Source organism: Cygnus olor, chromosome 3 (genome assembly GCF_009769625.2).
Source record: "Cygnus olor isolate bCygOlo1 chromosome 3, bCygOlo1.pri.v2, whole genome shotgun sequence".
Lineage (NCBI taxonomy): Eukaryota > Metazoa > Chordata > Aves > Anseriformes > Anatidae > Cygnus > Cygnus olor.
Genome location: NC_049171.1, coordinates 113,843,354 through 113,857,696, shown reverse-complemented (window position 1 = coordinate 113,857,696; position 14,343 = coordinate 113,843,354). Strand labels below are relative to the sequence as shown.

Below are 14,343 nucleotides of genomic sequence, written 5' to 3'. Positions count from 1 at the left end.
AAAAAGACAAAGTGCAGGAACTACTCCTCCCCTGCCCAGGTATCACTGCAAGAAGTACTGTATGATTTCACATGCTGCTGACAACTGTGCCTACCCCGGGCATGAGTCACCCCGACAGGCTGTGGGTTCCCAGTTTGCTCCATGTTGGGTAGCTCCAAGCCAGACAGAAAGGACTTGGAGCTTTCTGTGGCACAGTGAGGTTCCTCACACCTTGTGTGCTAGAAAACTCATTTTAAAGGCCTTTTTAATAAGCCAACTCAGTAGTAAACACAGGCTGAAGAAGGCTATCTGACTGCACAGGCATTGCAGTCTTGAAAGTTAGTTAGTGGCAGTGCTGTTGGAGGTCTGATGAGGTCTCATGAGCCTGAAAGTCGCTTGCCTCTCTGCCTCAGTGTAGTGCATAGCCCAACAGAAGTTTGGGAAGTTTTTTCTGCAAACCCTCTTTTGCTTAAGCTGAATCAGCATCTTGAATAATTATTTTAAATCAAATCCCTTTGTTTCTTCTCATTTTACCTGGCTGAAATAATGGGAGCTTACCCTGACTCGCAATCATATAACTACAGTTTACCAAAGCAAATGAAATGATTATCAAGTGCTCCATGCCTTTTTTACAAGAGGGTTTTTTTTTTGGTTTTGTTTTTTCCCCACTTTGCTGAGTCATTGCTTACAATGTTAATGTGGTCTTAAAAATACTTGCTACCAAAGTACTAGAGTCATACTGATTTTCACATGGTCAGTACCAAAGTCCTCTGACTGGCCAGTGGTGCACAGTGTTACCCACTCAGTAACATCATTTATTTTCACTTATTGTGAAAACTCTGTTTTGCTTGGGTCGATGCAACAATTTTGAATCCCTGAACTAACCCTGTTGTTTTCAAACTTATGAAATACATTTTAATTCTTGGTCTGTAGAAACTGAGGTTAATGAAGTAATCATTCTGATTCCACATTTAGTCTGGGAGTAACATATCTCTTGTGTAAAGATGATATTAGGCTGACAACTGCACTTTCCCTCGCTCTTGCTCTTTCTCCCAGTGAGCTTCGTAGTAGCCTCAAAGTTGTTTTATTTCAATGTCTCTGTGTATGGCCAAAAGCAAAGCATGAAACAGATGCAAAGTGTCCTTTCTCCAAAAAGGAACACAATTTTCCTGGAGTAATGTCTTGAAAGACTGTTTTGTAAGTTTATAAATCATGAAAAACACCTTTGTACATATTAAACATTATGGGTATATCTGATATTCACTTCTGTATCATGGTTGTTTAGCCAGTCCAATATAATCACAGAAACACACTAACATGAAGCATCAGAGCATTTCGTGATTTATCTGTGGTCATGCTGTGCTTGCACAGTTGCGTAGAGCCAAGGATTCTGACGGCTAGTTCCTATTTCTACCTAAATAGCCACCTATATGCACGCAGAATATTTGTCCAAGAGTTTCATAATTACACATTGTTCAGCATAAGCCATCAGGGGCTCTCCCTATGCAGAATTATATTTATATTCATGATGTATGTGAGTGAACTGGGCAGAAAACTTTGAATCTCACCTCTGGGTTCTGCAGAAGCTGTAAATGGACTGCATATGATTTTACACCAAAGCATAGAAGGAGGACCCACTTCAGCTGGCTCAGCAGCAAGTGATTTGTATGGCACTGGTTGAAAGAGCTGCTGGCTCCCATCGCCACAGACAGTGGTTTCTCACAGCAGTGACATCCCGTGCCGTGGTGTGATGGAAGTGCGGGTGCTGCGAGGTGGGCAGCATGAGGGGATGGCTGAGCTGCTACTAGAGGGCAAGGCAGAGGCAAACACCTTGGCACCGTGGAGACCCTGGGCTCTGTCTTCCACCTGCAGACCCGTGGACTTATTTAGCCCTGTGCTGAGTCACTCCCAGCCCTCGGAACAGGCTCTGCATGCTGGTGTGCTTCATGCTTGCCTCAGATTCAGCCCCAGCATATTTAGAGTAACAGAGTTCGTTTTCTTTCTCCTCGTCATATATGTCCAGGTTTATACATCTTTTCCCCATAAGGCAGAAAGTTCTGCTGCAAAGGTTTTAGGCACAGCATGGGTTATCATTTTGCACGGTATTTTTCCTAGCCTTTGTTCCAAGGTCTGATTCAGCAGAGGTAGCAGAAGAAATCACTCAGCCTCTGCATATCTCTGGGCTCAGTAATCCACATATGGTTTACAACAAGCTAACCCTACAGTATTACACAGCCCCTTTGCAAGGCAGCATCTCATTTGCCTTTGCCATGTAGAGGGTTTCCCCGTGACTAGGGGCAATGCTGATGGACACTCCGGTCTGTTTTGAATCCCCCAGGTTACCATTGAAGTGGTGGATGGCCCCGACACTGAGACAGACAAGGACTTGCAGAAAGAGAGCAGCAAGCCTAGCTGGCCAGTCCCATCACCCGACTGGAGAAACTGGTGGCAGAGGTCCTCCACCTTGACTCGCATGAGCAGTGGTGACCAGGACTACAAGTACGACAGCACTACTGAGGACAGCAACTTCCTAAACCCTCTCGGTGGGTGGGATAGTCATGCACCCAGTCACCGAACGTTTGAGTCCAAGGAGCAGCCAGAGTATGGTAAGTTTGCGTTCCAGGCCTCTTATGGGCATCTTGGGATTGTAAAATGAGTTTGGGGGAAATGAAAATGGTGAGGCATTGCTGAAAGCAGGCCAAACAAAATAGAATTTTTCAACATGTGGCTTTTGTTCATCAGCTTTTAAATACAAATCTGTGCAGATGCACAAGCTGTACTGTGGTAGCTACATTCCACTAGTAAGTCTATAATCTTGAAAATCATACCAGTTATCCCATAAGAGGACCTTTTTTTAGTCCTAAGTGTACTTTTTTAAAAAGCAAAGGAAACAAGGTTTCATATTTATTTTTAGAGTAAGGATAAGTGCAAATTTAGAATCATGCAGTGGTTTGGGAACTAAAATATAATTATTGGATAAATAAGCAAGATCTAAAACGTGGTAGTGTTTGGTGGATACACAAATAAGAAAAATTATGTTGGTGCATGTGTGGGGAGTGGCATATGCAGCAGGAACATTGTGTATTTGTGTGTTTAATTCTCTTCCAGATGTGTCATGGCGAAAACAATTGTTTTCAGCTTGTTGCATGAAACGGTTGCAGAAACTAGAAACAGAGAGGAGCTACATTTATTCACTGCCCCATTGGGGTGTAGCTATCCACAGGGAAAGGCTCAAGGGAGATGAATTAATATGCGTACCCCAGGAGCCACAGGTAGCTTACTGCCTCTTAGATTTTGGTTTTTATGCAAATAAATAAATAAATAAATAAATAAAATTAGTTAGAGCAGGGTTTCAAAGCCACAGTATTTTAACCCTGGCACTTGTGTTGCATCACCTAGATATTGCAGAGTGGCTGTCTTGCATTGTTTCAGTCTTATTTTTCCCTGCTTAAGTCCAAGAGCCTTAACATTAGAGATGGCCTTTCCATGGAATGTTGTATTTAAATGTATACATATGTATTAAATTTTGTGGCCAGAAGATTGAAGTCTATCCCTTCTTTTTTGCACCTGCATTTAGTCATGGGCACGCTTTGTTGCCAAGAATTCATGTATTAGGTAGTTATTCATTTAGGCAAAATAAAATTTCTTTCACAAATAATTGTGGTAGAATTAAAATAATAAGACTTACAAATATAAAAATAGGGAGAGCAGGTTGAGATCCAGCTGAAAATCCAACTCTGTATATTTAATATTAGATACTGTGTGTTTCATGGTGCAGTATAAACACTATGTAGGCAGGCCTGAAAATCATCCTCGAGCTCTCTGCCATACACCAGTGCACCCTGCTATTTGCAAGAGACTCCTGGCCTTATGACTAGTGTAAAATGTTGCATGCCATTGGCTTTGCCAGGAGGATGCAGCAGCAGATCCTGTCCGCTTTGATGGCTAGTTCCAGCCAGCAGACTGTTCGCACATTTTACCTGCCTATCACCCTCACCTCGCCCCTGCTAAAAAGCACCCTGCGGTGCTCTGCCTGCCCACCCTGGCCTCCCGGGCTGGGCTCTTTGACAAGCATCACACCTGTTCACCCTCGTTCTATCTCGCCAGCCACATGGAAAAAAGATTCAGTCAGAAAAGGGCTGGAAAGGAGAGCAGGGCTAGTAAGGGAGGGCAGATCGCATTTTCCTGAAAGGTCGTATGCCTCTTCAGACCTCTGCAGTGCCCTTCTGTTGGCAAAGCCCAGAATCATGGCTCTTTGCACAAAGATTGTACTGCAGGGACCATAATTCCACCCACACCTGACCAGTGGACACCTGGTCCAAGTATGCTGATGTAGCAATCAGCAGCGGTGTAAGAAAAGGAGGAGAAACACATAAGGTCCCTGCCACGAGGAACTCGCATCTAGGCAGCTCGCTACGAGTGAGATATATAACCTTCCCATACTCCCGGCAATAAATGTTTAATAGCACCCCACAGAGTTGTCGTCAGTCGTTACATATGGTACAAATCAAGTTATGTGTTCTACTAACCAGCTCAGGAAGCCCACAGACAGCATGGCAGTGAGGGGGGAGCAGGAACTGCGTGTAGCATGGGCGGCTGTGAGGGCAGGGATCTGTCCCATTATTGTGCCTGTGCATACACGGTCAGCCTATAGCTATGGAGAGGGACAGACCTCAGCTGGGGAGGCTGAAAGTCAGGAGGCTGGTGGGAATGAAAGTGAAAGGATTGGTCTGTGGGCTGCATTTGATGCAAGGTAGGGTGTGCAGCCATTAGCTCAGCAAACAAACGGGTCTAGCTCTAAGGTGTTTAGATACTCACAGTGCCACCGAGCCTCAGCAGTGCAGACTTGGTATTGTTTGTCTTGGCTGTCTACCAGAAGAGAATGAAGTCATGTTTCCTTATCAGAAGGCTTGTCCTAGTAAAGAATCAGATTCGATGTTATTTAATAATTTGGATGAATCATTACAAATTGTATGTTTTGATGGGTGCGAGGTGAATATGCAGACCCCTATATTCATGGCAGTATTCCTGAATATCTGTTTCCTGTTTAAGGGACTGAAGAACAAAATTTGCAATTTTCACACATGACCCTCAGCCTCCCACAGTCTGACATTCATTCTGTCCTAAAAATTAATAAAGTAAGCATTGTTGTGCTATTTCTGTGTGTTTTGAAGCAAAGAAAAAGAAAACTTAATTTATCCTGTGCCTGATTAGTCTGTGGTCAGAAAACATATTCCTATATACAGGGAAATGATGTGAATAGATGTGTACTGTTAGTTCATGACCCAGCTTTGCAGCTGAGGATTCTCAGCTGCCAAAAGGTCAAAAGAGAAAGGAAATATTTTTTCAAATAATGCTGCATGCATTTCCCCGAGGAGCGTCAAGTGTGAAAACCGTTTAAACAGCAGGCTTACGCCTGGCATTCAGCCCAAGCTTCAGGTAGAGACATCTGGATTCCATTCTTGTTTTGCCTTCTTAATAAAAAACACTACACAGTAGTTTGGGGTAGTAGGAGTTTTGTTTCTTCATTTCCTTCCTCATCTTTGTTCTTGCGCAGATTACATTGATGGTGAGGGAGACTGGAGCCCATGGTCCCTTTGTAGCGTCACCTGTGGGAGCGGCAATCAGAAGCGGACGAGGTCCTGTGGGTACGCCTGTACCGCCACAGAGTCACGGACCTGCGACAGGCCAAACTGCCCAGGTTTGGTTACACCCTCTCGGACTGCTGGAGGAAGGGGAGTGGGAATGGGGGGCAATGGAGGGAGAGATGGGCCCTATTGCACGCAAAGCCAAGGTCCCATTTGCTCCTTGGCTAGGTAAGAGTTTTTTTGGGAAGAGGCATGCTGGTTCTCAAGGGCATTTGTGAAATGAAACGGCAGGTTCTTTGCTAGTAATAATGTACTGCTAGTTGCAGTCTACTATCCCCTGGGACTTAAAAGACGAATACAGGTTTTTTTAGATTATGGCAGGCATTTTTGTTCGCAGTACGTTTTGTATTCCAAAGGGTGTAATCTACTCTCATGAACAAATTTGTATTAACTTTAGAGTTTCGAAACAGCCATGCTAACTGTTGCCTCTGTGAGCTCGTATTTTGCTGGGCAGTGAATAGATGTGCCTGTGTGGTGAACAAATAGCTCCCCCAGTTATATGGCTTTTAAGTTTTGTGCCTAACATATATATAGTTACTGTAAGACTCCACATATATTAATATGAAAAAAATACTTTAAATACCTGGTTGTTTTTGACCTAAGAGATTGTGTTTTTATTGGGCTACAAAACCTCCTGTCCTAGAAAGTCAACATTTATGTTAAGGTGGAAATGTCATCTCTCTTGCCATGTTGCTTGGTCAGTTGTAGAGAATTAAAAACAGCAAGTTTGGTCCTGCAACAGCTGTGCATAATGAGACAAAGGAAAGTGTAATTTTGGCTTGAATGCATTCAGACAAGATGTCCAAGACAAGGAGCCTTTCCTTAGCTCCTACCCAACGGCTGGCACAGACATTTAAATGGCAGTAATGGAAGTGTCCTTACCATCATACAGCTTTTGCTTTGTTGAAAGCAGGGCTGAGCACTCAAACCTACAGCATAAAAGTTTAAAGCTGCTATGGGAAACTTGTCTCATGATGTTCTTAAAATGCTACTTCAGGCAAGTTTGCAATGCAATGATGCAGTAGATGCTACAATGCATGGGCTATATGCAGTTTCATTACTTCCCACAATAAAAGAGAAGTAAAACACATGCCATGGTGATATACATTTCACTGAGCTTACTTAATGATACAAAAAGGCAAAAATTCTTAAACTGGAGGTCATTTTTTTATAGGAAGTGAAATATCAGCAGTGCTGGAGAAAAGAGGTAAGGCAGCTGGAGAGAAGTTTCACTCACAGATAGATGCATGCATTCACTGCAAGATAGTGACTGCTAGTGCAGCAGAAAAATACTGCTGGATTTTCTCATACATCCTGAAACTTCAATAATAAGGGGTTAAATCCAAAAAAAAGCATGTAGTTCCCCAGCTATATTCTCCAGTATTTATTATCAGCTAGCATCAAACAGTGGCAAACTTGAAAGAGCATATTATGTCATATAACAGACCCCCAACGATCAGCAAGCAAAATATATTCACTCTTTGAGGCTGTGCTGACATTTTTAAAGTGACAAGGGCAAAGCTCAGCTTCTACTGTTTATAATTCCAGCAGTGAATTACTGCCTTGTAATGGATTCTTGGGTATCTATTATTCTGCATCTACTGATGGAGTTAAGGCAAAACCGTATGATAATTTCATTGAAAAGCTGCCTGAGGCTGTTTTGAAGCTTTGCAAGCCACTATTATGCCCTGGTTCAGGGGATCAGGAGAAAGTTCATTGGAGACAAGATGGATGGTGAACAGAGTTCATTATTAACCATATAGTTATCATGTATTAAAGATCTTTCTGCTCTCTTTAGAGGTTTTCAAGTCAAGGGTGAAAAAAAAAAAAAAGAATATCGTTCACATGCTTCTTTGAAGACATACTTGTTTTAAGGCTACACAGCACAGACTGATAGACTGGGTGACATGAGGTTGGCAGGCAGGCCAAACTAAAACAGCAATGAAAGGATGCATACTTTGGAAGGATCCTTTAATATATTTTCTGGTTATGTTATGTTTCTCTCTACTGAGAGCGGACACTTAACTGGAGATTGCTGGAAGATCCTTATATTTTAAGATCCTGTTATATTATTTTATTGCTATAGCTGGTGGGGAATGGGGTTGATTGGCGAGGTTATTTATCTCTCAGCTACTCACACCTTTCAGCTCCCTAGCACTGGGAGAGACTGACAAGTGCCATTCTTCTTGAAATAGCATCTTTCTTCCTTTGTACTTCCTGAAAAATATTTGCCCACATATAGATATAAATTTATTCACCTGTCTTCAGACATGTTGCTCTATTTTAGGAAATAAATGGTGTCTCCTCTAGACATCATATTCTAGCCAATGCTTTATAGTTTCCATTAGGACACACGGATTTTTTTGTCAGTCACTTGTATTACATGCTCTCAAGACTATGCTGGTCACATAAAGCTGACCAAGAGACTTTTTGTGAAGCCTGTGCAGATGTCCTACCTGAATTACTGGGAGATGCTGGCAAGCCTTGGGTCTGAAAGAGGAAGAAAAAAAATTGTTTTCTCACCTCTATTTTTGCACCAGGTTCATAACTAAACAGTTTGTTGCTTAAATATAATCTAAATTCTAAAATTTGAAAACTTTTTACCTCAGGGCTAAGCTAATGCTTTAAAGGAGAGGTTAGCTTCATAACACCACAGATTGCTTGGTCATTATACTTTTAAATGAACACCCCCCTCCTCAAGCAACATCTTCAGATTACGTCCCTGCCAAACAAAAGCAACTTGCAGAACTAGGGGAGGACAGGGTGGCAGGGAGATGGTTGATTTTGTTTTGTTTTAATAGGAAAACACCATCACCATTAACATGTTTGTCTTAGGGATAGAAGATACCTTCCGGACAGCTGCCACAGAAGTGAGCTTACTGGCTGGAAGTGAAGACTTCAATGCCACCAAACTGTTTGAAGTTGGTAAGCAGCCTAGTCAATCTTTCAGTAATAGATAAGAAACTTAGATTTTCCTTTTTTGACTCTCGCTGTGGGACTAAGGTTTTAAGTTTATCATTAAACGTGTCAAATTGTCATTTATTATCTTGCTTAAGTTTATGACCCGGACCTTAGCTCATTTCCATCATTGAATCTTTCTCTTCTTAACTCTTAACAAATTTCTGTGGCTCTTTTTGTTGTAAAATAGTGAGTCTCTTTCCTAGTTCTGAAAAGTGCAGTAAGTCTCAACCCTAATGGAGGGAGAAAATCAAACACTGTTTAGCATTTTGCTGATATAACCTTGAATGGAAGATACTATAAAAGTGTTTTAGATAGTGCTGTCACATTAAAATAAATGGGGATAGCCAAAGCAATTTTGTAGGGCATGATCTATCTAAAACTTATCCCAATCTCTAAAACATTCCTTCCAATGAGGCCATAGTGTGGCCACTCTTAAACACTGTATGCTGGACTAATTGGATAAACAATGTACTCCAGCACCTCCTCCCTATGGTGGTAGAGCACTACGTTTAATGACAGCTGGGATACAACTCTTAAAACAACAAAAAGAAGAAGAAGTACAGATTACTAAGTAAATATTTCGCAAGAATGTTTGCTCAAAGAGTTTTAGGTCCCAATCTTTGCCTTACTCCAGAGTCCTGTTAAGTGTGGAGCAAGATGTGCAAGGCTTTTTAAAGCCCATAGCACGATACAGACACCTTAAACAACATTTCATGTAGGAGATGTTTAACCAGATTCTCTTAAGACTGTTGCAAAATAATAAAAAGTCAGTATTAAATATGCTACTAGTGTATAAATCTCTTTAATCCCAGCTGTAAGTCATGACTCTGGTACCACAAAGTCCTCCTAATGTACAGACTCTCTGATATTATGTCACATATGCTCATTTAGAATCTGAATCACTTCTGGCTGCATTTGTGAGAAGGCCAAGATGTCAGTCTCCATGTTTGAACTACAGCTGCTTGAAATACCCCTTCGGGAAGATGCAGACCAAAGAGAAAAAAGTATTTTCTAGTTAAAAGAAAGACTGAATTAGGGGTTAATAACAAATTTTAGAAACAATAATCCAGGCTTTGCTTATCATCTTGATATTTCCAATATCATGAGAAAATCTTTCAAAATCTGAATCTGCTGTTCTTAAAAGGTGAGTGTGTGGACTAAGGCTTTAAACCTAAGACAGGCTTCAAATCCCTGTACAAGTTCAGGGAACGGAGTTGCCCTGTGTCAGTTCTGTTGCTTATAAAGCCGTGTAGTTCCTCTTGTGCTGCATGGGCATATCAGAGGCTTAGTTAGAATTTGCCAGGTAGAAGAAATGTCAAAGATTCGTGCTGGCATTGGTACTGCAATATAATTTGGAGTAGCGATGCCTGAGGCTCTCAAAGTCAGTCACATGTTTGATTTCTGTGTCTGACAAGACAGCACATTAACACATTGCAGGCAGGGAGGCAAGCTTTTCTTACTGACCTTTCTTTCTTAAGCAAAGCACTGGTGCTGAACAGTAATGCTTTACCTATTTGTCATGGTCATATGAACTGGGATGCTGCATAATGTATCTTAAGTTTTCCATTTCCTGTCCTTAAACAGACACTGATAGTTGCGAAAGATGGATGAGCTGCAAAAGTGAGTTCTTGAAGAAATATATGCACAAAGTTGTCAATGATCTTCCCAGCTGCCCATGCTCCTACCCCAGAGAAGTTGCATACAGCACTGCTGAAATCTATGATCGAATTAAGAGGAAAAACTTTCGCTGGAAAGATGCAAGTGGCCCAAAGGAAAAACTGGAGATCTATAAGCCCACTGCACGATACTGCATCCGCTCCATGCTCTCTTTGGAGAGCACAACGCTGGCAGCTCAGCACTGCTGCTATGATGATAATATGCAGCTGATTACCAGAGGGAAGGGGGCAGGTACACCAAACCTGATCAGCATCGAATTCTCAGCAGAACTCCATTACAAAGTGGACATTCTGCCCTGGATTATATGCAAAGGGGACTGGAGCCGATACAATGAAGCACGGCCTCCAAACAATGGGCAGAAGTGTACAGAAAACCCTTCAGATGAAGACTATTACAAGCAATTTCAAGAAGCAAGGGAATACTGAAAAGATTTTCCTCCTCTTCAGGCAGAAAGTAGCATTCATTTCCTGGATGCCAAAGAACTGATAACGGCTGCTGCATTATCTCCTTGACAGGAGTTGATCGGTTTCTTTCTAATGAATGTATATAGTTGTAATATAATACATAAGTATTTTTCATAGTGTGTGTAATTTATAAACACATATCTCTCTATCTCACACACACCTATTTTTGCATACAGACATACATAAAATTTGTCCTGGTAAGATTTTATACTGCAATAATGTTCATTTAATAACGTGCATTTCATTTTGTTCCCCAACTATAACATAAGTACGAGATGGGGGGGTGGGGAGGAGTGGAGCGGCTGCCATCACCATCAAGCTCAAAGCCCCAGCTGAGGAGGGCACATATTTAGAAGTTATTATAAACAACAGGATTGAAAAATGTACTCTTCCATATGGGAATGGTTTACAAGGTTAATGCACCTACAGCATCAGTTTTCTCCATAATTGATTTCATGAGTAGTCATATCTAAGAAAGGAAAATTTTTTTTTTGGAAGGCTAATACTTAAAAGTGAGTGTAGTACCTTACTAGCAATTCTTTCTTGGAATTCTTCCTGTTACCCTCTAGCTCAGGTCCTTGCTGTCCATCTGGGGTAGACCTGCAGGGGGGCGTAGCTGCGGTTTTCCTGTGGACAAGGAACAGTCCCAATGCAGTGGTTCTCCAGGTGTCACGAACAGCCCATTCCTGGAGACTTCTCAGATGTGGAACTACAGCTGACAGGGCTTATGTCTTACGCTGGGGAGCAGAGCTTCAGGGCAGCTACCTGTAAATTAAGTGTGCTGTAAGTCTTTAGAGGAGTGAGGCCACAGAAGGAAATCATGTCAAAGGCAAAAAGAATCACAGTTACTTCTCAATTTTTAATATGAAGAGTGTTTAGATCTGCTTCTTTCTTTCAAGAAAAGAAGGAAGTTTATTTTTTAAAAAACAGGAAAAGTGGAATATACATTTCTAAGTTCCCTCAGACAAAGCATGGAACCAGCCTCTTTTCCCCTTTTTATCATATGCTGAGTGTACAGTATCCTACAGAAGAACCTATTCTTCAAGGAAGCTGTTTGGGTGGGACTATGGTGAGTTAAATTTCTTCATTTTTTTTTTTAAAAAAAAGCTAGCATTATTTTTGTAAAGTATTTATTGTATTATAACAATAACTCACATATGGGATATGTCTCTAACATGAAAGGCTTCTGTAGATGGAACTCGATTGCCAAGAATAAGACTGTTTTTTTTAGGCAAAGGTTTTACTTCCAAATTTTTATAAAGTGCACGTTTACATACATAATCCTGTAATTAAGCAGCTGATACCCGTGTTCTTATGAAAGATAAAAATTACACCATGGGTAAATAAACACTTACAGTTCCATCCTTTAAAAGCCTGTCTTGCTGCAAGTCAATGTCTTCATTTGGAAAACTAAGGCTAAATGTCACTAGAGAAATGTGTATTTTCGGGTTATGTGGTCTGATGCCCATATGTGCTCTGCATGTGGAACCTCACACAGCAGTACAGCCAATCTTGCATTACAGTCAATCTGAGCTAAAAGATTCAAGATGGCCACAAAAGACAATTCCCTCTGCTACGTATGTGGACACATATTTATTGTAAATCTTTTCACTAGCTCTGTTGGCCTTTCAGGTGCTGGTTGATTGCAACTTCCCGGACAGACGTGTGCATGTTCCCCCCAGCATTAACTTATGCCTAAGTCCGCTGAGTCTGGGAAGTGTCAGGCTTGTGTTGGTCTGCACAGGTGCTGCAAATCAGAGGGCTAAAAAGCAGCCCGGGCCTTGGACACCCACTCTGACCAAATGTGTGGCGTGCACGCTGCGAAGGCTCTCCCCAGCTCTGCCAGACCTAGTCTGACAGGCTGCAGAGCCTCGGCACTGTACTTATGCTCCAGATTTCCAGAAACACAGCAGTCCAGGCAAAGCTACTGCACATATGCAACAAGAACTGATCTACCGAGGTAACTTCAGCAGCTGGAAATCTTGGCCAAGTCATCAGATCTTCCCAGATGCAGGCTCGAGCTGGAGGTCGGGGGGAGACATGGATATATTCTAGCACTAGCTGGTAGTAACAAAACATGGCTAGTTGAGCAAGAGGGTAAACATGGGGATCGCCCCTTAATTTTTATAGAAACCAGGTTTTGTAAATTCTTGCAAGGTCATATGAAGGAGCCTGTAGCTAGCTGAGCCAGTTAAATTGACAGCAGATGGATGAAAAGCATAAGCAACTCCAGGATCAGTCAGTTACTAGGGAAGACAGGTATTTTCTGCAATATAGGGGAGAAGGCCCGGCTTTTTAGTTCACTTAGCAGTGTGGGGGAACAACAGTCTCAGGTTTCTCTGGGAGGGCAATGGGAGGGCAGTCACAATTTTTGAAATATAAAACATCCCTGCATTTTATAGATTAGTAAATTATGGTGCTATTGAGAGATGTTACTGTACCATTAAAACTGAACATAACAAATAAAGTGTCAGGGAGGAGGAAAAATTATTCTAATAAATGACGCACAAAGTTCAAGCCTTACCACTCATGTTTTGCCAAGGTTAGGAACACTGAAGGAGCCTAAACCACTGATAAGGACATACCAGGTTTTTCATAGCATTAGTCTTGGAGCACACATCAAGAGAGTCGTCACACTTCTACAGTCTTAAGCAATGGTCTTTATTAAAAACAAAGACAGTGCTATCTTATAATAAATTATGATCCCTTTGGCTGCTTTTTTCTTTTCTATTTTTTAATCTCCTTTCCAACAATTGTACCTGGAATGACTTTGAGCAGTAGTCTTTAGCAAGGTGCTGGAGTTACTATGGCGAAATTTGGCTCAGTCTCTCAAATTTCATGTCAGAATAAGACCTCAAGAAGGCTTTGTGGTCTTACGTTTGTGGGCACAGCTCAGTAGTTAGACGAAGCTGTTTTCATGTATCTGAGTTACCACAGAACAACCATATTCAAAGACCCAACCAAAGATATGAGGGGGATTGAAACAAGCACAACTAAACAAGGCTCATGGTCTCAATACCAAGAAACCCTCAGAGAGTCTGAAGTAGCCACCCTGATTCCCAAAAGGAAACACAAAACACAGATTTAACAGCAACTCTCCGTATCCAAGCAGTTCTGTTTACCTATTTCTCATCAGCAAAGCCAGAGTAAGGTGTTTTCACCTTGTGGCCACTCCTTCTATAGTACCTTTCTCTAGGACCAGCACATCTGCTCATGAAGCAAAGGAACCAGTCAAGTAACCCAAGTTATTTTTAACTCTGCTCTACCAACAGAGATAGATTACTGCATGGCTGCAGAGTTGAGCTGGCAAGAGTGCCTTGATCTGGCAGCGCTGCTGAGAAAGATGTGTGGAGCAGTGCCCCGAGGTGGCCAGAAATGGATTGAATATGTACCTTTGATGGTTAAAAAGATGAGTGGGCCTGGCTTCACATTGCCTGGACAGCTGCTGAGCAGCAAAATTCCACTAACACAACCCACAGTGATGCATATGGGTTATAGGACAATATAGCGAAAAACAAAAACATACACACATTCATGAATCCCTACAGTTCTGCATTAGTTACCAGCTGCATTTTTCCCCCTGCTGTGCAAAATGGTTAGCACTGTCAACACAA

At 41.8% G+C, this 14,343-nt stretch overlaps 1 protein-coding gene and 1 long non-coding RNA gene across 8 annotated transcripts in view; one reads left to right on the top strand and one right to left on the bottom strand.

The window, feature by feature from the left end:
• The window catches only part of ISM1 (isthmin 1), a 42,745-nt gene extending 30,652 nt beyond the window's left edge, over nucleotides 1-12,093 (top strand). For both annotated transcript variants that reach the window (XM_040552032.1, XM_040552031.1), the window contains 4 exons: nucleotides 2,318-2,585; nucleotides 5,537-5,680; nucleotides 8,463-8,552; nucleotides 10,173-12,093. In XM_040552032.1, the coding sequence (XP_040407966.1) occupies nucleotides 2,318-2,585; nucleotides 5,537-5,680; nucleotides 8,463-8,552; nucleotides 10,173-10,690 (1,020 nt within the window). In that variant the 3' untranslated portion in view covers nucleotides 10,691-12,093. The remainder of the gene's footprint in view (nucleotides 1-2,317; nucleotides 2,586-5,536; nucleotides 5,681-8,462; nucleotides 8,553-10,172) is intronic.
• Nucleotides 1-14,343, bottom strand: part of LOC121067472 — a 66,070-nt gene that overhangs the window by 28,182 nt on the left and 23,545 nt on the right. For 5 of the 6 annotated variants that reach the window (XR_005818304.1, XR_005818303.1, XR_005818308.1 and 2 more), the window contains one exon: nucleotides 11,170-12,750. This is a non-coding gene — a long non-coding RNA (uncharacterized LOC121067472). Of the gene's footprint in view, nucleotides 1-4,797; nucleotides 4,895-11,169; nucleotides 12,751-14,343 lie in introns of those variants that run through there. The other variant, XR_005818305.1, reaches the window with a different exon arrangement.